The 22138-nt window shown below is 47.8% G+C and overlaps 1 protein-coding gene across 1 annotated transcript in view; it reads left to right on the forward strand.

The window, feature by feature from the left end:
- Window positions 1-21350, forward strand: part of KIF5C (kinesin family member 5C) — a 149938-nt gene extending 128588 nt beyond the window's left edge. The window contains exons 22-26 of the mRNA XM_080799464.1: window positions 2948-3019; window positions 5769-5873; window positions 7586-7802; window positions 8928-9040; window positions 21243-21350. Coding sequence (XP_080655590.1) covers window positions 2948-3019; window positions 5769-5873; window positions 7586-7802; window positions 8928-9034 — 501 coding nt within the window. The 3' untranslated portion in view covers window positions 9035-9040; window positions 21243-21350. The remainder of the gene's footprint in view (window positions 1-2947; window positions 3020-5768; window positions 5874-7585; window positions 7803-8927; window positions 9041-21242) is intronic.
- Window positions 21351-22138: the final 788 nt, after the last annotated feature.

Below are 22138 nucleotides of genomic sequence, written 5' to 3' on the forward strand. Positions count from 1 at the left end.
CAACTGCTTAACCGACTGAGCCACCTAGGTGGCCCTGATACAGTCATATATTTTGATTCCATTTGTGTTGTGTGAATTTATGTGGGACTGCCTCCCAAGAACCTGGTGACCCCAGGCCGTAGGCAAATTGTTACTTGGGCTGGACCTGATTGTGCACTTTGTTCCTGGGCTGTTGTTAGTTGTCCCTCAAAGCCAGGTGAAAGGACAGAGGGCACCATCCACTCAGGACAGAAGTAAGATGACTGTGGCTCAAAGGGTTTTGGGCCATTCCAACATGGCAGAGAAGATGGTGGATGGCTGGCTGGCTCTAGGGGAAACCAGATGAAGCCTTAACGTTGCCTCATCTATGTCTGTTTTACCGGAGAAGTGATACCCACAGTTACAAATGATTCTAAAAATTCAGAAAAATATTGAAACTTAAAATGTTACTGTGTCCCACTAGCCAGAGATAAGTGACATTTCAGTACCTTCCACCCATGAACTACCCTCACCCAACATCCCTGGCCCTCCCACCTGGTGCATACTCACCCATAGGGGACAGACCCACTGACACGCTGGCTCCCTTCCTCTCCTGCTCTCAGCTCACCACTGGCACACATTGCTCACATCCACATTTGAAACCCCAAATCCGATCCCCACAGCCTGTGTCATTTTAGACTTGGATGTTTTTACTGAACCTGCTTTTGGAATCCACTCCAAGCTGTAAATGTTCTTCAGCAACAGGCTCGCTGCCCTTAGCTCACCTTATTTGAACTCTCTGTAGCTCAAGGCCTCTTCTGGCTTCTTGGGTATTTGGGTGGGACGGCATGGGTGGAAGGGAGGGTGGAACCTGCCGTGCAGGGGTTGGAGTCTGAAGCCCACTGCAGGGGTTGACATTGGAAGATGTGGAGGGTGTCTTGGGGCCCGAGGCAGCCATCTTACTTTAACAGGACACTTGGGACTCTAGGGCTGGACCTCTCTTGCTGTGTTAATGGGCCTTGTGTTTTCACCTCTCTGGGCTCACCCTTGCTGTCCCCTGTGGCAGGAAGCTGAGCCCAGAGCATTTACACAGAGGGCAGTGGCCTGTGACAGGGAACATTTCAGGGAAGTGAGTCAGATGCGGTGAGGAAATGATGATATTGTGGAGGGAAATTCATTGCTGTGGGAAGCCAAATGCTAGCTAGCTACCTAAGCTTAAATGTGCAATTTGCAAATTGTTTTAAAGGTTTTTAACCACCCCTCCTGTACTGCTGAATTCACCTAAGAACAAACAAAAATGAGATAAAGATGCCAAACTCAGGACTCCATAGTATTTGGTATTTAGGCCCCGGGGAGATGCCTGGCCCTTTGACAAGGGACCGGTGTCTTATCTTCTCATTTCCCTTTGGTGTGGTGGCTTTTTTTAATGGAAAATGTTTACTATGGTTACAGTTGAATAAAATCCCTGAGAGAGAGAATTCAGAGCAGCGGCTTGGGGTGGCGGGGCGGGGGGGGGGGGGGGGGGGAGGGGGCGCTGCTGAGATCCTTGGGCAGGGGCTGGAACAGCTTGTCTGTGTAAATGTGAGCATGGAGCTGCAGCCCTGCCCCTGCCCTGGAAGGCGGCTGGACCTCGCACAGGTGTGATGTGCACTGTGCTCAGAGTAACAGGCCTGTTTGGCTTCCTGCACATTTGCCTCACCTGAGGAAGCAATTGACTTTAGGTGCTTCTTATTTCAACACAGAATTGCAGACTGGGACCCAGTAACAAGACTTAAATTAACATAGAAGCTTAGTGTTTCCATGGCTGTATAGCCTGTTTTTTTTCCTTGTGAGCATGGGCGAGCTACATCCCTTGACATTCTGTGTTAAGAGTAAGTCAACTAAGACAAATTGGGAAGTTCAGATGCAAGTTTATCTCTCTTCTCCCTCATGGGGAAATATCTTGGAAGGAACTAATTGTATCTCCAGTAGTAAGAACATGGAGACTTGAATGAGAGGAACTATTTTGGTTTTCTGATCTTGTTAACAAGGGTCACCAGGTTCGATTCAGAGCCTTGTCTTTGCAGTCTAATTCTTAAGGGTTTGGTTGTAGAAAACAACTCAAAATGAAGAAAAAAAATGCCCCTAAGAAGTTGATTACAGTGTAACAATATTATGACAACAAAGGGAAACAACAAAACCTACCGAAGAAATGACTGTCAAATATGGTGCATCAATAAGTTAATACTAGCTAATGTTTACTGAGCACTTACAATGTGCCAGAAACTATTGTAAGAGTTTTATAAGGATTATCACATTTAATCTCGAAGACTGTGAGGCGACTACTAAATTTATTCTCCTCTTACAAATAAGAGAGCTGTGGCACAGGAAGGCAAGGTAGGTTGCCCAGGGTTACGTGGGTAGAAGGCCCACTACCTACCTCATCCATGAGCTGGAGTGACGTCAAGCCAGTGCACACGGCCCAGGGCCAGAAGCGGAGCGTGGAGATATGAAAAATGTTGGTCTGCTACGATGAGAGAAATTGTGGGTAACTTTCCACTTAGACTTACAGGCATTTTGTGCAATGCGTATGTGATAAATTAGAGGGAAAAAAAGAATCCATCCTGATACAACACAGCCAAATAAGAATTTTTGTGAGAACTTTTGTAGTTTTTTTGTGAGAAATGTTTGTGTTAACTTTTGTAGTTGACAGGAGAGGAAAAGTTCTATTTCGAACACCACTAACAAGTAGGTTCTGTTCTATTTTAGTTCATGGTTTGAACTCCCAGTCTCTGCCCCTGGGGGTAGTCTTGAGACAGATGGAGGGGGTGGACATATGTGGTGGGAAAGCCAGGGAAAGTGTCGGAGCCCCGTGGCCTGGATGGCGGGCTCGCAGAGCAGGTGGGATCCATCTGGGTCGTTGGGGCCACCAGACGGTCTGGCGCCAGTGTGTCCTGAATTCAAGGTGTCTCCCCCACTTTAGTGACATTTTCACTATCTTTCCTTCCAGTCTCGGGAACTGCAGACTCTGCATAACCTCCGGAAACTCTTTGTCCAGGATCTGACTGCCCGGGTTAAAAAGGTGAGTTCTATTTTCTGCAACCAGGACTGAGAAGAAAATATGGACAGAAAGAATCATTTTCCATTGAAATATCACTTTCTTTTTTTTTTTTAAGATTTTATTTATTTATTTGACAGACAGAGATCACAAGTAGGCAGAGAGGCAGGCAGAGAGAGGGGAGAAAGCAGGCTCTCCACGGAGCAGAGAGCCCGATGCGGGGCTCGATCCTAGGACCCTGGGATCATGACCTGAGCCGAAGGCAGAGGCTTTAACCCACTGAGCCACCTAGGTGCCCCGAAATATCACTTTCTTAAATTAATTACTTCATGCCAGAAAATGTATTCAAAGAATGTACTGGAGGCAAAAAAAAAAAAAAAAGAAAGAAAGAAAGAAAGAGAAAAAAATACTTGGGAATATTTTTCCATCTGATTTTTTCTTCTTAGTAAAAGGAAGTTATAATCCTTTCCCTGGTCTTTCATTTCAAACGAGCACACACCTATCTAGCTGCAGTGTGAGAGTTGACGTGTGTGATGGGGGGAAAATCCAGGGGATCCTGTCAGGCAGTGCTGCTCTGAAGCTTGGTGAGTAATGCCAGAAACCCAGAGAAATTAGAGGCAGGAGCCTCCCGTTTGCCTGTGAGGGGCCGTCAGGGGCTGGGTCAGAGCGCACAAAGCGCTTGAACCTGTGTCTCATTTGCTCTTCCTGGCAACCGTGTACGTGGTCCTTACTGTTCAGTTCTATCTTAGTGGAGACAGGCTCAGAGGTTAAGTAACCTGCCCAAGGTCACACAGCTGGAAGAGCTGGAGACAGACTGGAATCCAGGGCGTGTGACTTCTGACTCTGGGCTTCGTGGATGCTCGTGCCTCCCACAGGGATCTTGGGGAGTCACTGTGTGGTGAATCCCAGAGCAGCGTGCAGAAGTTTCAGGAAGGAGGCAGAGGTGGGCGCAGCAGGGGACTGCTCTTTTAAATATGTTTAAGTGTGATAGAGGAGGGACGATGCGCCGTAGCCAGCGGTGTGGTAGGATGGAAGGAAGGTGTATTTAAAAGTACGCACGTGTGCGCGCGTGTGTGCAAAGGAGCTAAGGGAAAGGGGTGAGACGTATATAACAAAAGAGGAGGGGCTGTTGGGGTCCGATCTGAGTGGATGGAAGTAATAGCATGGTTGGGTGTGTCTGGCTTGGCAAGGGGAAGGGATACAATTTCCCGGAGAGCAGTAGTAGAGAGTGGAGATGGAGACATTCACAGGACAATACGTAATTGTGGAAAGGTGCATCCGACTACTTTGATCTTCTCGGTTAATGTGGAGGTTCTGTCCTTGATAGAGAAGGCAGGAAGACAATGGGGAGGCCCCACAGCCCAGAGAAGGCTCAGGCAGCATGAGGGGGTGGTGGTGGTGGGGACACTTGTCAGGGATGAGTGAAAGCATTGCTGAGCAGTGCTGAAAGCACTGTTGCTGAGTGTCCAACTGAAGGTCAGAGCCTGGATTTGCCGTGACCCCTGGCAGAACGGTTCCAGGCCTGGAAATGAAAATAAAGAAAGGTGGAGACTAATAGGTGAGTTTAAGGCCTGAATGGCAGCGGCAGGACAGACAGGTAGTGAGCGCAGTCATCAAAATAGGAATGACCATCAGACCTGGATCAGGTAGGAGGGAGAGGCCAGACTAGAGGGTTTGGAGAGGGAGACTGCAGAGATAATGGCAAGAGCTGGAAATGCTCAGTCAGAGGGAGGAAGGGGTCCGAGGGAGCTTAAGATTTTATATCCTGATTTCAGGATATAAAATTCTTGAGTAAGGACCTACTGATAGACCAGTGGCTTTCAGAATGTGGTTATCTGGCCAGCAGCTTTGGCATCACTGGGGTGCTCACTAGACATGCACATTCTCAGAGCCCCCCAGGTCCACTGAAGCAGAGACTGGGGGTGGGGCACAGCAATCCGAGTTTTAACAAACCCTCCTCTGGGCAAAGTTTGAGAACCCCAGATGTAGGCAGAAGAGACATGGGTTTGAGATCTGCACGCACCCGTCTCCTCTCAGAAGGAGGAGGGAAGATGGTCTCCTCTGGAATCAGATGCAGCAAGGACGCCTTGCCATTCTGAGCTCTAGGATATCTGCACATGTGTTTTCTCAGTTGACCTCCTGGCCCAGAAGGGCACTTTTTGTCCATCTAAGATCTAATGAATTTCAAGAGTTGATCCAGCAGCAGCGCTCAGAAGCTGTGGCTAGTTGAGATGGCTTCATTAACTAATTTCATGGGATTGGAAGCTGAAGGGACAAGCAATGGCGACTGAGACTTCCCGGTAGGACCATAGGCACTTGCCCAACAGCTTGGTGACTTAGCTTAGTTAGGATGTTTGAAATCAGGCTTAGATCTTGGGTTTATGTTTTCACGCTGGTTCTTCTTGAGTTTTGGAACAGTTCCTTTTGAAAAGGAAAGTCTATTTACCCTCCTGCAAGGGAGAGGTAAATTTCACAGAGAGAACTAATCTGTATCTTTCAAAGGAAGATTGGGAGTTCTATTTTGTTTTGTTTTGTTTTGTTTTCAATTCTCTATAATGCTCAGAAAACCCTTGACATCAACCAAAGGAATTCACTGGGAAGGTCACTAAGTTTCAACTTTGAGAACCTCTCTTTATTTCCACTTTCAAAATAATTGGTGGTGGGATTGGGGGTAGTGGTTTTTTATAAAGAAGAACTAGAATGTTGTCCAGTTTATACTGGGGCTGGGGCCGGGGGGAGCCTGTAGGCCCATTGACCCCTCGTGTTGTTGCAGAGCGTGGAGCTGGACAGCGATGACGGAGGGGGCAGTGCTGCCCAGAAGCAAAAAATTTCCTTCCTGGAGAATAACCTGGAGCAGCTCACGAAGGTTCACAAACAGGTAGGAGAGTTGTGCCAGCTTTCTGTGCTTCCCTCACTGTCCCGGGAAGAAACCCCACTATATCTAGCCACAGTTCCAGGAGAAGGCTCTGCATCACCAGGGGTGCCAGACAGGTCCTCGGAGTTCTTTAATTAGTCTTCAGTGACTTCCCTTACATATAAAAGTCTTTTATCTAAGCCAGATGGAAGGAATGGAGTTTGAGCTCGGGGTTTTGGGAAGTGGGGTGTTCAGAACCCTGCCTTATCATCCTGCCTCCAGTCCCAGCACTGGACCCACAGTCTGCACAGAAGGCAAAGTGAATTCCACCGAGCCGGTTCAGGCACCTTATTTTTGCAGCTGAAGAAACAGACTGAGAGAGGAAGCGATCTGCTTTATTTTCTCTCTGCTCTGTTGCCCTATTTCCTGGGCACCCTCTTCGGTTCTTATGAGGCTCTGGAGTTTATCGAAAGGGACAGCAAAGTGCATGGCCACATCTACTGGCGATCGAAGCAGTTGTTTGTCTTCTTTCTGTATAAATACTGGAATGCTCATGTTTCCCCTAAATCCTAAAGATTTGGAATGTGATAAAAATGGTCCCACTTGTTGGACTGCATGGCTAAAGTGATGCTCTCTCTTGAGGCTACATCCTTTCAGCATTACCTAGGATGGCATTTTTCCCCAAAGGGAGGATGACAGATTCAATATGGTTGAAGTCATTCAAGCAAATTATTGATGAGAAATACAGAAGCAGAAACTGTAGTCTGAGTCACTAATGTGAAATAGGGCTCTGAAATTCATTCATTATTTTATTTGTGAATCCAGTGAATGTTTTAATAACCATTAAAAACCTGCTCTCTGCCAGGCACTGGAGCTGGTAAAGAAAGCAAGTGTGGCCTCGGGATAGGGAATGTTCATACAGCACTTTCCGATTTTCAAAACTTTTTCTGGATCCACTGGGTTTCGCACAATGGTCTTCTTATATATTCTCCTTTTTTATAGGTGAGAAACCTGAGATGTGTAGGGATTGGATGACTTACCAAGTCAGATGTCAGGAAATAAGAGAGCTGGCTCTTGAGCCTTTTTTTTTTCTTTTTTAACCCAGCGCAAGCCTGTTGCTTCTTTTTCTTTCTTTCTTTTTTTAATTTTTAAAAAAATATTCCTTCATTTTTAAAAAATTTTTTAAATTTGTATTTATTTTTAATTCCATAATTAACATACAGTGCTGTATTATTTTCGGAGGTACAATGTATTAGTTCAACAATCCTGTACGTTACTTAGGGCTCATTGCCATAAGTGTCCTCTTAATCTCCTTCACCTCTTTCACCCATCCTCCTCCACCCCTCCTCTGGCAACCACCAATCTGCAGCCAGACCACCCTGAACGTGCCCAGTCTCACCTGTTGCTTCTTAACTGAGGGTCTTAAATGATAAGAGAACGAGCAATGTCCCTGAGTCACCTGTGAGCCTCTGGATATGTTGCAGAGTGGGTCCAAACCACATGCTGGTGGAGACAGCGCATACTGCATGGGAGGAGGCCTGCAGAGAGCTCTAGAACATGCAAGCCCTGTACCCAGGGCTTCTCAACCTGCCTAGCATCGCTCAACGGGCACGTGGACATCCCGAGCCGACCTAGCGGGGCTGCTTGTCTGGCCGTCCTCCTGTGGCTGTCTGCCCCTCCTGCCGCCCCCCTTTGCCCCTCCCCCCCATAAGTCGCCCCCATCCGCTTCCCCACAGCTGGTCCGGGACAACGCAGACCTGCGCTGCGAGCTGCCCAAGCTGGAGAAGCGGCTGCGCGCCACGGCGGAGCGCGTGAAGGCCCTGGAGAGCGCGCTGAAGGAGGCCAAGGAGAACGCCATGCGGGATCGCAAGCGCTACCAGCAGGAGGTGGATCGCATCAAGGAGGCCGTGCGGGCCAAGAACATGGCCAGGAGGGCCCACTCGGCGCAGATCGGTATGTGTGCCCCTGCCCTGCGGCCCTGGCGGAAGGCAGGGATCTGCTGGCCGGAAGCACTGGTGTTCTGGAACATCTGCCAGGCTGTAATCAGGCCTGCAGCAGCTGGGGTGGCTGGTGCCTCCAGGCCCCCTGCACTCCTCCTGGGAGAATGGCAGTGCCCGGCCCCTGCTCCCTCATCGCGAGAGGCTGCAGCGCACAGTGTGGCCCTCAGAGCTGCTGCGCTGAGCAGAGAAGGTGACCAGCTTAGGCTGTCAGTGAAAGGTATTTGGCTGCTTCTCAGCAAGGCCCAAAGGCTCCTTCTGTTCTGTACCAGGCAGAACGGGAAGGGGCCGGGGTGTAGCCAGAAGCCTCAGGGAGAGCCACTTGCAAGGGCACGTTTGGAAGCACCTTGGGAAGAGCGAGGCTGGCCTTTGTGAGCAGGGTGTGGCTCCCAGCAGGGAAGGGGGCCTGGACGTCCACCCCTGCCAAACCTGGATTTGGGCATTGTGCTCATGCTGACAATGGGGTGTAGCTGCTAAGTCTTAGTTCCCAGGGTGGAGCCACAGGTGGCAAAGGGATTTAGGAATGTTCTCTAAAGAGCTTTTTTTTTTTTTTTTAACTGAAATGCTTCCAACAACGTGATATTATTTCCCATCAGATAACGCTATGCAGATGTTTTGTAAACCAACAACTTCATGTTTCTGGTTTTTAGATCATACCTTAGATTAATGTTTCATTGCATTTATCGGATTTCGTGCTCTTTGTAAATCCAGAAACTATGGAGCTTCTTCCCAGAAAGTGCATCATAGGGAGAAATCTGCACCCAGTTTCAGTGGCTACGCAGATGCCGTTAGAACCCAAGTGTTACTTGCCTTAGATAAAACTGAAAGTCCTTCTAATTTTCCTCATTCAGAGTTAAAGTAATTGATACGTAAGTTCTGCCTGTGCCCTAACCATTGGGTGCCCTGGTTTAGCAAACTGTACTGTCGGGAGAGCAGACATCCTGCTTTCAGAAAGGTCTGGTGCTTGATGAGAATTGTAATGATAAAAACGGTGTGACTTGGTTTTCACACGGGACCCGTGGTCCTGTGGGTGTGGCCATTTACGCCCATCTGAACGCACTGTCCTTTCTGTCGGATACAGCCAAGCCCATCCGCCCTGGACACTACCCGGCATCATCTCCAACAGCCGTCCACGCCATCCGAGGGGGAGGAGGTGGCTCTTCAAACTCCGCTCACTACCAGAAATAAATACGAGTGAGTCCCTGGTGTCCGGGTGGTTTCTGTCTGCAGCAGCCCCGGGGTGGATCCCTGTCCCTGCCTGGTTCTCAGCCCCTGGCATGTGCCCCTGTGAGAGTGAGCAGTTTCGCTGTCCTGGAACAGGTGCCTGGGGGGTAGCTTGCCTACCTCAACTCCGCAAAGAGCCTCCAGGTCTTCTCACTAGGGCCACCTGGTGCTGGGGACCCTCCCAGGGGATGGATGAGGGTGTGGCGAATGACTCACTGGAGCTCTCTTTTGTCTGTGGGACTTCCCTGTGCAGCTGGCATCCAGAAGGGCATTACCTGTTTGTCAACTGCTTTTGCCCAGAGCAGACAGATGTGGGTGGTTGCTTTAAGTTTTAGGAACTGAATATAAAGAAAGGGCCAGACAGAGAAAGTCATGTTTTTATAATTGCTCTCTGAACTCAACAAATAGGGGTTTTTAAGAATGGTGCTAATTTGTATCTAGGTAGGTCAGGACCACCTTTTTTTATTTGAGATGATGGTCTATAAATTTTCTTCTTGCGATGTGGGATTGTTCTACCAGCAAACAAACACAAAAAGTGATACACTTTAGAAAAGAGAAGGAGAGAGCACGAATGAACGGTCCTTTAGTACTTGAGGTGGAGAAAAGAGGTTACTGGTTGGGTGGGGCAGACAAACAACTAGGTGGCCAGAAAACTGTCTAGGAAAACTCCAACTTTGAACCAGTAACCTGTAGATGGGAGCGGGTAGCTCCAAATGTTGTCCAAATGTTGTCCTTGGACTCTGAGCCCTCACTAAGGAAGCTAGCTTGCAAGACAGGCACGCTGGCATGGCCAGGCCACAGTGGTCATGGCTAACTTTGCAGAGCACTGAGTCCTCTCCTGTCCTTTCCGATCAAGGTAAGGGATGTGAAGGTGAGCCCTCCCTCGGGGGATACGACAACACTGCTAAGGCTCACGCAAAAGCTGCCAAGGAGCAAGCTTGGCGGCTGCCCCCACACAGCTCTCTCCGGCGCTGCCCCAGGCAGCATGCCAAGGAGCAGTACAGGCACTGGTCAGATCGGGGAACAGGAGGGAAGGCTGGGGCAGCCCGGGGGTGGATGGCATGTCCACCACCATCTGCCATATCCTAAAAGGGTGAATGGGAAGTTGTCTCAGCAGTGGGCCACCCATTCAGATCCGATCACTTTCCATTATAGATAAAATAATTTGGATGTTATAAAATTGCTTTTGACGGCATGTTTTTGGTGTTGGGGCTGGCCCTCGAAGGGAGCTCTATGCTCCTTTCAGGCAGCGTAGGATAGAAACCTAAAGCGGTGGTTCTTGAACTCAGGTGGGCATCAGTATTCCCTGGGACCCAAAGACCTAGGCTTCGTGAAGCAGCTTCGGGCCTGAGCCTTTGTGTGTTTACTGAGCACCACAGGCGATGTCGTTAGCCACCAAAGTTCAAGGACTCCTGTCCTGAAGGAACTGTGGCGTCTCTAGGGTGGAAGTGAATTTCTCTGTCACTTGAAGGAAACCTCAGGGTGGTCCTGTCCTTGGCAAGTACCTTCCTTCTTCAAGGTCACCTCAGTGACTTCTGTTCTAGTTCTCATGTCTACACACCGTGGTTAACAAGCAGAGAGGAAGCTGGGAAGAGGCAAAAGCCCCTTCTCAGCCGAATCCGCTTCCTTTCATGGCCTTCCTGAGGTCCATGTAGTGCGGATGTCTGCGTCCCTCTGGCCAGAGCTGAGGCACGTGGCCAGGTCCAGCTGTGAGGGGGTCTGGAAAATAGCAGCTTTGAGCTAGGCACATCACTGTACCACGTAAAGATAGTGTTCTTTCTTTCTTTTTTAATTTTTTTTTAAAGATTTTATTTATTTGAGAGAGAGAAGAGGCCGAGGCAGAGAGAGTGGGAGAAGCAGGGTCCCCCCTGAGCAGGGAGCCCGATGTGGGGGTCAATCCCAGGACCCTGGGATCATGACCTGAGCCAAAGGCAGAGGCATAACCCACTGAGCCAACTGGGCGCCCAAGAGTGCTACTGTTCCTTAGCTGAGGACAAGGCGATGGGTGCTGGGTGGGCAGTCAGAGCCTGTGCTGACTGAGCCCCTACTACACAGCAGAGCCGCACTCATGCAGTACCTACCTAACCTCCTTCGGTGTAAGCGTGCAGCGAGGTGGCCATGCTGGGCTCCCAGCAGGCTCTCCATAAGTACACAGGCCCAGGGATTCTGGGGTCCAGAGACTGTGCAGCGCACAGCCACTTCCCTCATGCAGTCCCATAAGGGTCTGTCAGACCCACGTTTTGCGTAAGCTTCATACAACAAAATGTTCCCTTCTCACACTTGAGCTGGAGAGGCAGTAGGTCTGGTGAGACTTCTGAGACCTTAAGGCTAATAGAACCACCCTCACCCATCCTGGTGATCCATTGCTTTCTTTAACTTGAGGTGGTGTAAGGGGATTTGATTGTTTTCTCTGCAGCTGAAGCCCCCTTGAGCCACTCTCCCCATACATACAACTCCTGTAGCTGGGTGCATTCTCTGCATCACAAAACAGAGAGGCGTCTTTCTGGTTATAAGGATGGCAGTGTGGTCAAGGAACCAGGCTTTAGATGGGAGACGGTCACAGTGTTAGCTAGGTCTCCTGCTCTCCCGAAGTTACTTATCCTTAGATTCGCTTCTTCATCCGTGAAGTGGGGAGAATCCTTTCCCTGGGTCGCTGGTTTTGAAATGAGGACTAACTGAGGTCATACCTCTGAGTTGCTTGGTATCTAGCAGGTGCACCATAAAACCGTTGCTGCCGTGGAGAGTAGCAGAGTGTTGCGTGGCCTGCAGTAGGTGGTGGATGAATGTTGGCTTATGGTCTCCTCTAATTCACATAGTCGTTGCAACATAGTTTTTAGTCCCTCGCCCTAAATTCTCACCACGGAGTGGGGAAGGCCCATGACTGAGTATCCTGTTTGATGCTAAGACCAGATATAAGGTGTTTCAAAGATATTATCATTTATTTGTCTAAAAGTTATGAAAAAGAACATTGACTACTTTTACGAAAAAGACTGGGGAGGAAAAAAAAAGATAATAGCCAATGAATTGGGAAATTATCATTGAAAGAGAGAAAATGCAAAATCATTTTTTAAAAAATAATTGGAGGTGCATCTGGGTGGCTCAGTCAGTTAAGCGTCTGCCTTCAGCTCAGGTCATGATCCCAGGGTCCTGGGATCGAGCCCCAGATTGGGCTGCCTGCTTCTCCCTCTTCCTCTGCTCCTTCCCCTGTTTGTGCTTACTTGCATGTGTGCTCTCTCTCTGTCTCTCTCAAATAAATAAAATCTCTTTTTTTAAAAAAGATTTTATTTATTTATTTGACAGACAGAGATCACAAGTAGGCAGAGAGGCAAGCAGAGAGAGAGAGGAAGAAGCAGGCTCCCTGCTGAGCAAAGAGCCCGATGCGGGGCTCGATCCCAGGACTCTGGGATCATGACCTGAGCTGAAGGCAGAGGCTTTAACCCACTGAACAACCCAGGTGCCCCTATAAATAAAATCTTAAAAAAAAAAAAAGAAAGAAAGAAAAATAAATAACTGGAAATGTGGGATTCATTGTTTAGTTGGGATCAAAACCTTTTGAGGTGATCTTTCCTGGTCTTTGGGATGCTCACTCTGAAGTGTGTCTGTTCTAGGGAGAAATGATCTCAGCTGCCAGCTCTTTCCAGCCCTCTTCATGAAGCCAGAGCAGCATATTTGTACTTGGGCAGCATCTGGATATCTCTGGGGTTTCTTTCTGCTTCATTTCAGGTTTCAAGGAATATAGTCACAAGGAGTATTTTGGTTTATGCTAAAAGTTTCAGAGTGACTGAAAATGCCAACATGGAGAAATCAGAAGTCTGGATACTGCTGCTTATCTCAACTAGTTCAAATTTAGGGGGGCTGCCAGAGGGAGGGGAAATCTTTTTCAAGCTGCAGAGCTGGGCATGGAACAGTCCAGTGCAGCAAAGTACAGACATGGGATAGGAGATTGGCTGGCCGTGGGTTCCAGCCCTGGCCTTGGCTGTACTGCTTTGTGATGTTGGGCAGGTTGGCTGGATTTCTTCAGCCTCAGTTTCATCATCTGCAAAATGGGGTCAGGCACAGAGAGCCTGCTCTGTACTTGGTTTAACAACGAATGAGACAAAGGCTCTGTTCTTATGCAGTAATACTCTTTTTGCAGGGAGACAGACAGCAAATAACAAGGGAACATCGAATAGTGGTATGGTTCTGAGGAAAATAAGAACAGATTAATGCGATGGAGATGAGGAACGACATTTAGAGGGGGTGGCATTTGAGCTGAGCAATGAATGATGACAAGTACCAGCCCTGCAGTAACGGAAGAGTAGCACACTGGCTGGAAGCTGCTATGTTTGAGGAATCAGGAAGGCTGATGGGGCCAGAGCCCAGAGAACACAGAGACCTTCATCATTGGGGTTGTCGAGGGAGGGAAGGAGGGGCCAGATGGATGAGGCCTTTGAGGCCAGGCCAGCAGCATAGAGTGCAGTCTGAGTGTGTGGGGTCGTGGGGAGCTCTGGGCCTGGGAGTGGTGGGACCAGGTTCATGACTGGGAAAGACCACCCTATGCTGGACCCCATGGAAAGGATGGGGTGCATGAGAGTCCGAGAAGGGGCTCCCCTAGAGGCTCTTGCGGGGAGATTGATAATGTGGGAAATGGGAGAATTGCATGTAGGGGCTACTGGCTGCCTGAGAGGAGATGCAATCTGGGTGATGGGAAGGCAGAGGAGGAAGGACCACTGTTGGCAGGTGGTAGATGGGGTTGCAGCCTGGAGAAGAGATAAAGGGTGAAATAGACCTCTGAGGCAGGACTGAGTGCTTATTCATGGCCCCACATTTAATGCAGACATCATTTAAATATCTCCTCAGGCTCCCTGGTTCTGCGGGCCCTGGAGTTGGATCTCCTTTCCTTTGACAAGCCAGTGGGTGTTTGTTCAAATGTGTCCACCAGATGTCGCCAGTGGGGCACTGCTGGAACTTCACTAAAAGGCTTTGAGGGAAAAGGGTCTTTTGACTCTCCCATGTTTAGACCATTATTTCTCAGATTTGAATATAAGTAGAGTACTTTTAAGGGGATAAAGTTCTCATATTACCCAGAGGTTTTTATTATTATAATTAGGTATTTGCAAATTTATAATAGCGTACATTTACAGATCTTAAACAACTACCAAGTCCAAAACAAATTTAGAAGTTAGATTGAAATGAACCATAAACCAAAATCAAATTACCAACCTTAACAGAAGTTAATGAAAGATGGCTTTTCTCTGAAAAGAGCTGGGTGCAATGTGACTCCGGTATGCGTTGCTTCTGGTAGAGTCTGGCTTGCCTAGGCTGCTTCTGTGTGTCATGACAGGGCTCACTTCTTTCATTCCCTTTCTGTGTTAAAACCACTGAGGGGTGCCTAGCTGGCTTAGGTGGTAGAGCATGTGAGTCTTGATCTTGGGGTTATAAATTCAAGCCCCATGTTGGGTGCGGAGATTACTTAAAAATTAAATATTGAAGAAAAAAAAGGAAGGGAAGGAAAGAAAGGAAGGAAAAGAGAGGAGGAGAGAAAGAGAGAAAAAGAGAAAGGAAAGAGAGGAGGGAAGGAAGGAGGGAGGGAGGAGGGAAGTGAGACACTGCAGCATCGCTGCATACCTGCAAGCCATTTTGCTGTCTTGTGGCTGGAACGCATCACTGTCCCCTTGCGTCCAGCTTTAGCTGGAGGATATTTAAGCTGCGAGCAGTAGCGTCCACTTGGTCGTAGCATAAAGCGTGTGTGGGGCTAAAGTTGTGTGGAAATGCTTGGTTGTAAGGTAGTCAGCTAGATAATCTAGAATACCCACATATTTTTAAAAAAGATTTTATTTATTTGAGAGAAAGTGTGGGCAGGAGAGGAAGAGGGAGCAAGTGAGAAGCAGACTCCCTGCTGAGTGTGCAGTCTGACACAGGGCTTGATCTCACCACCCTGAGGTCTTGACCCGCTAAAATCTAGAGGCAAATGCTTACCCACTTAACCAGCTGAGCTGCCTAAGCGCCCCTAGAGTATGCATAGATTAATGCTTCAGATTTTTGTGAAAAGAAAAACATGAAATTGAAAATACTGTGAAATGAACGAAAGGCCCAGAATGCCACTCACTTTGTTGATATAGATAAAGACTCTGTTATTTTGAGGACTGTACTTTTATTAAGTCTAGAAATCACAGCCTATGAAGTTTTGGGGTGCCTGGGTGGCTCAGTTCGTTGAGCATCTGACTCGGTTTTGGCTCAGGTTATGATCTCAGCGTGGGGTGGAGCCCTGCCTCAGGCCCTGTGCTCAGCATGGAGCCTCTTTGTTCCTCTCCCTCTGCTCTGCTCCCCTCCCCCTCGCCCTGCCATCTCAAATAAGTAAATAAAGCCTTTTAAAAATATAAAGTTTCAGGGGCGCCTGGGTGGCTCAGTGGGTTAAAGCCTCTGCCTTTGGCTCGGGTCATGATCTCAGGGTCCTGGGATCGAGCCCCGCATCGGGCTCTCTGCTCAGCAGGGAGCCTGTTCCTCCTCTCTGTCTGCCTGCCTCTCTGCCTACTTGTGATCTCTGTCTGTCAAATAAATAAATAAAATCTTTAAAAAAAAATATAAAGTTTCAGTAAACTTTGATAAAGTATTGGGTAAAATCACAGTGGTAGAGCCATCAGGGACTGATGAGGGCTCTCACGGAGACGCAGTCCCATGTTTTTAGACTGTGATTTCATGCAGCCCTGGAAAAGCACGTCTGCGATTTACAGTAGGTTCAAAGGGGTGAGTGCAGCTACAAAGAGCCATCAAAGCAGACCAAGTATACTGTTATGACCTCTGTATCTCTGATGTGTGTGACAGTCACTGTAAGATGGCTCTGTCCTCTTCAGGTTTTACACTTTAAGGCCTTTATTATGAATAGATCCATTAGTTGTTAGCAAAAGTACTGTCTTTACATTCTTAAGTTGTGTGCTGGAAGCAGACACAGAACACAGATCTCCAGGCTTTCACGACTGTTCCCTTTTGCTGCCACAATGGTCATCTGTGACTGAGGCCCTGAAATCCTGGACCCCATGTTGCCTGTGTGCCAGTCACAGTCAGGCTCTTCAGGCTTGGCCCAGACATTTGGAATGCACAAATGGTTTCCTACTCTGAAGTCTGTCACAGGGGCACCTGGGTGGCTCAGTGGATTAAGCGTCTGCCTTCAGCTCAGGTCATGATCCTGGGGTCCTGCATCAGGCTCTCTCCCTCTCTCTTTGCCTACAGCTCCCCTTGCTTGTGTTTTCTCTCTCTCTGTCAAATAAGTAAAATCTTAAAAAAAAAAAAAAAAATATATATATATATATATATATATATAGTCATAGGAAGCTATACTGAATAGGGGAAATTCCAAGTGTACCTTAGAGACAGGAAGTCCAGTATTTTCTAGGCTAGTACTTAAACCTCAGATTTATTTGACTGAATGTCCCTGACCATTTCCCCACATTTACTACCTTCAACTAAAGCCCTAAACTTGAGGTTCACATAAGCCTCTAGCTCTTCTGTCTTTGAACTAGGAAGTTCACCTCTCAACACCCGCACACCCGCCCCCCCCTTCATTGTTTTCCTTTACCTCAGGCAGAATAGAATTTTCTTTTGAAGCTTTTGACTACTAGAACAAAAAGGCAGCCCTTTATTTTAGTCCTTAGTCTACCCTGATGTTCAGGCTGGCACTTCCTCATTTATACTCTATTTGCTTTTCTAAATCTGTCTTTCCTTCTTGTTACTCTCCTCTCTGTCCTGAGTACCTGGATCCAAACCATCTTGCATCATTGCTGGGCTTCACCTTGACCATTCTCTCGGTGATGATACCCACTTAATCACAAATAAAAAATATCACATATACCTAAAATGTACGAGTTGCCTTGTGCCCACAGCAGAAATGGGTTCACTCCCTATGTGAAGGGTGGGCATGAAGCTGCTTTCAGATTTAATCCTCCAAAGTAATGAAGTCAGGAAGTTGTCTTCACAGCAAGCCACGTGGGATCTTTAAGCCACACCAGTGGTCTACACCTGAGCCACTAGGCCGTCCGACTTGCTACTGCTGTTGGGAAATCCTAGCAATGAAATGACTGAGTCACAAGAATGTGAGTCCCCTCTATGCAGGGGGGGTCTGTTACAAGCAGGGGTATATAGCTGAGGGGCTGTGGATTCAGGATATGGAACTGGGCTGCCTGGAGTTGAATCCCAGGTTGGCCATGTCCTAGGTAAGTTACTTCATCTCACTGTGCCTCACTGTCCTCTGTAAAATGTGCCAAATGACTGTACTTACTTACAGGGTGGCTGTGAGGATTCAATGCTTTAATACAATTAATTAGGCAGGTGCCTGGCAGGAGCAGACACCTGGCGTTGGCCCATGTTGACGTTACGCCATCCTACATTTTACAAAGAGGCCAAATGAACTGTCAGGATCACACATCTTGTCTGTGGTGGACCCTGAACTCTGATCCCCTGTGCAGCAGTTCCCAAGCTTCCTGGCCTTAAGACCCCTTGTAGTCTTAAATAAAAGTACTGACATCAAAGAGATTTTATATTCCTGGACTGTGTCTCTTGATATGGTTTATGTTATTGATATAAATTGAAGCAAAAAAATTTTAAGTATCACTACTGTTAACACAAATGCCACTTTTAATGAAACGTAATTATTTTCCAAAACAAAGTGGAGAATGGCAATTGCTTTGCAGTTTTGCAAAGCTCTTTAATATTTGGCTTAGTGGACGATGACCCTGGATTCCCATATCTGCTTCCACATTCTCTCGGTTGCAGTGTCTTGTTTCAGTTGAAGAAAACCCAGCCTTGTCACTCCAGACAGAATTCTTAGGTGTGGAGAAGTTATGATCATAGCACCTTCTCTCTCTCTCTCTTTTTTTAAGATTTTATTTATTTCTTTGAGAGCGCATACGTGCTAGTGTGCCCGAGTTGGGGGAGGGGCAGAGGGAGAGAGAACAGCAGATTCCCTGCTGAGCAGGGAGCCTAAGATCATGAAGTCAGATGCTTAACCAGCTGAGCCACCCAGGTACCCCCATAGCACCTCCTTCATCACAAGCTTCCTCTGAGAATTGGATGAGAGATGTGAAAGTAGAGTGGAAAGTTCTAGGAGAAATGAGAGCCACCCGAGTATCAGCCAATGTTACAGTGGTCACAGGGGCAGACCTAAGCAGCATAGACAAAGCAGGACTCAGGGAGAGGGGGCAGAAGGAAGTGTACGCGGGCACTGTGGCATGGGACTTGGAAGCCAGCGTTGTGCGCATAAAGGGAGCAATCGTGAGGACCTGGAAGGAAGAACGATTCTCCCCCACACAGCAGACTGCACTAATGCTCCTGGGAGATAAACCCACTTCTCTCCAGCAGTCGTACATAGAGTACAATTGGCCATTCTTACAATGTGGGCACTGAATGGTAGAAATGCAAGAGAAAAGGTAAAACTATGTACTATTTGGATTAAGCATAAATCCTCTTGCGAGCAATTGCAAAAGCTGAAGTTGGGGGAAAATCTCTGAATACTTCTTGCAAAACAAAGCCCTTGTATAATTCGCTTCTTTCTTCAGCCTTCTCACCCCTTCTAAAGAAAGGCAATTTTATTTCCTTCTAAGCCTGGTCACACGTTGCCACTCTGAATTACCATCTCCAATTTGGCAAAGGCCCAGGGACGGCCTCATAGCGGGTCACTCGGGCCAGTACCATGCTTTCCGGAGAGTAACAACTCCAAGCCATCCAAGTGGGTCAACAGAGCTGGGTTGTCAGTCTACTTGAGGTGTGTCAGCCTCTCCGGGTTGGCCGCTCTCGGCGATCAGAGCGGTCAGAAGTGGTTTCTGCAGGAGCTAAGCCATTTACCTTTATACGTTCTGTCCATTTTCTCTCCCGAATTTATCAGAAGAGATGAACATTCAGATAGTTGGGGGATGGATGGGAGTATCTCAGCCGACTCCTTTCTTCTTGGGCCTGCTGGGAGGACTGCATTGGCAGACAGGCTGGCAAAATCTGTAACTCAGGATGAAGAGGAACAAGCTCTTGAGATTCAAGGACAATTTATTGGTGGACTCCCTGTGTTTTTCCTTTGGGCAGCCTGTCGACATCTGTCTTTTCTGGCCCTCCTTGAGGTGACTAAGCAGGCTGGATGTCCTCTGGGGCCCCTTGTTTCTTCCGTACTGTTAGCCAGACGTGCTGACTCTTACACATGGAAGGGTGGGGGATTTGAATGAAAGGCCGGCTGGTGGGAATCGTGTGACTTCATGGTCCGCGGGCATTGCTGAGGCCACCCATTGAGTGTGTGTCTAACCCGAGGCTCTGTAAGAGGTGCCTGCTGTCATCCCGGTAAGCCCTAACCCTGCAACTTAAGACATGTGCTCGTACCTCCCTGCCCCCCGGGCACGTAGGAAGACCATCCCATCGGACCAGGGTGACCCGTAAGTAATGATGAGATCGTGTGCTTGGAGAAATGAACCTGTAAGGAAAGCGAAATGGGAATTTAAATGGGGATATTCAGGAAGCATCCCGCTTGGTTTTCAGCTCAAAATGAATTTAGATGACCACTATGACCAGGCTTTTGGAATTTTCATTTCTTGTTCTAATAATAAGCACAAAATCTTACCAAATAGGCTAAACATTAAAGATGCTCTTCCCATAGACAAATCTCTGTGACATCTAAAAATGACATGAATATTAACATATAAGGTTGTTTAAGCCATTTTTGATTGAGCAGCTTTATACCTCTGAGTAGTTACACCATCGGAGCAAGAGATGGTACTTACCAAATGAGCTCTCTGAGTTTTTATATTTTTGTGTCTGGGAGGAGGGGGTATTGTAATTTTTTCTTTCTCCTCTTCCCGCCCCAACCGATTTTGCTCTTTATCTACTTTTATAACCCCTTTCCACACCCTGAATTTTTTATATTTATTTATAATTTACATCCTGCTTACTTATATAAACGACATGAGGTTGCTTACAATATTATAACACACAAGTTGGGAGAGTGAAGAAAAACACATTAGAGGGGGAGAGGGCATTGTAGCAGGAATCTGAGCTGGGTGTTTACCACAGCTGAGCCCTGAACGGGAATCTAAGCCTTCTAGAGGCAAAAAGAGAAAGCACAGTGTGTCAGGTTATGGAGTCCTTTTAAAATCAGAAGAGCACATGGGCTTTTCTTAGTGTCTGTCATATTTCTGTGCTGGGCATTGCCCATGTCTCTCGAGGATGAGGCTCAACATACCCCTGCTGTGGCTCCCTCCCCACGGCAAAGCCCCGTGAGCTCTGCACGAAACGTATAGGAAAACCACTAACAGACCCAGGGCTCCCGGCTGTTGGGAAGCTGAACCTCTTGGTTCCTTCCTGAAAGTGGGTTTTACTGGAGTTGGTCCGAAGGTAACAGAGACCACTCAGGGCTGGCCTCTAAGTCAGGACTAGCCCCAGACTTTTATCCTGCAGACCTGAGTATGATGGGACAGACCTCTGGTGGGAAGTGGGGTGAAATCAAAGGGATGCCTTCTGAGTAACTTCATCAGCCCAGAAAGGGGAGTCCTACATTTCAGTCAGGACCAGGAACCTCTTTCCTGGGTTAGGGGCCATGTGGGACCTCCCTCAAAACCCCTGGCAAGTGCGAGTGGTGTTCAAGTCCATCTGAGGAATGAGAAAATGCGTGGTGTTTCTCTGAATACCACCAGTGTCGATAGATACGGACTTTTGGAAGAGAGCGTTGTCAGGGCGGAAGCAGTAAGTAGGAGGCTGTGCTGTGCACCCCAATAGCCACCAGCCATGTGTGGCTACTGAGCACTCAAGATGTGGCCAAGTCCACATCAAAATGTGCCGAAAGTATAAAACCTACACCACGTTGCAAACACTGTGGGAGACTGAAGGAACCCCATAGTGACAGTGTAACGTAAGATTTCTCAACACATTGTACTGATCCCCCGTGGAAAGGACAATATATTGAATTTCTCGGGTTAAATAAAATATATTGCTGAAATTAATTTTACTTGTTTCTTTCTACTTTTAATGTGGCCACTTGAAAATTTAAATTAAATATGTGGCTCAACTGGTCTTTCTACTGGACAGCTCCGGTCTAAATACCTAGAACGTTTCCCTCAATATCTGATCACTGCAGATACTCCAAATATCGAAACACTTTTCTGAGGAGTGAAATTCCATGATGTCCTCTAACCCCCGTGTTCTCTCTCTGGTTCTCTCTCAACAGATACGGCTCCCCACGTAGCATGTCCAGGACTCCGTTAATCACCAGTTCCTTTATTTTTTGTTTCCCCTCCTACACGGTTTCCATTTTCTTTTACACGGGCTTACCCCAGCCATCTGCAGTACACCGGTTTCAGATATTTGAGCTGTGTAGAATCTCTGTGTGTACAGACGTGTGCTTGGACTTCTCGCTTCCTGAGAAACCTGAAGGGGCCGATTCCAGAAGATCCACTCAATCCTGGGAACGAGTGCCAGGGCCTAGGCCGTTGGGTGGTCTCTGGGCCATCCCGGAGCCTCCTTCCTCTGCAGTCTGCCATCCCAGCAAACGCCCTAGTGTGCCATTCCCAGGGACGGGTAGGGGGTGTTGGAGGGGGTTGGGGGGGTGTTGGGAGGGGGAGTAGCAACCAAGTGCCATGGAGGCGGGGGGTCATGCTCCGTTGCAACTGTCTGGTTTCCTGGAAAACACATTCCTTTATATTTTTAGGGAACAAAAAAAGTGCTGCTACAAGGTTCAAAATTTTCATTCTGAACACTTTTCCGAAACAAATTACCCCAAAGAAGCATTTTGAATACCCCCGTCACATCTTTGGAGCTGTAAAAGACAGCTTTTCGTAGGGCACCCGTTAAAATGCAAAGCAAATTTCTCCGAGGCAGAGAAACAATCTGACAGTAGCTGTGTAGAATTTGTTCACTCAAACACATCTAGGTAAATGCAAAAAGTCATCAAATCCACCAGAGCTGCTTGCTACTAAACCTGCAGCGACTAGTCTCAGCCAGCCCAGTTTGAACAGCCTTCCTTCAGAAGTGTTGAAAATGCTGCAAAGTTGGATGATTGGAATTGGGGCGACCCGCCCCTCCTGGGGTCCTCCTCCCAGATCCTACCAGAGCAGGCACGCTGGG

Source organism: Martes martes (genome assembly GCF_963455335.1).
Source record: "Martes martes genome assembly, chromosome: 3".
Taxonomy (NCBI): Eukaryota; Metazoa; Chordata; class Mammalia; order Carnivora; family Mustelidae; genus Martes; species Martes martes.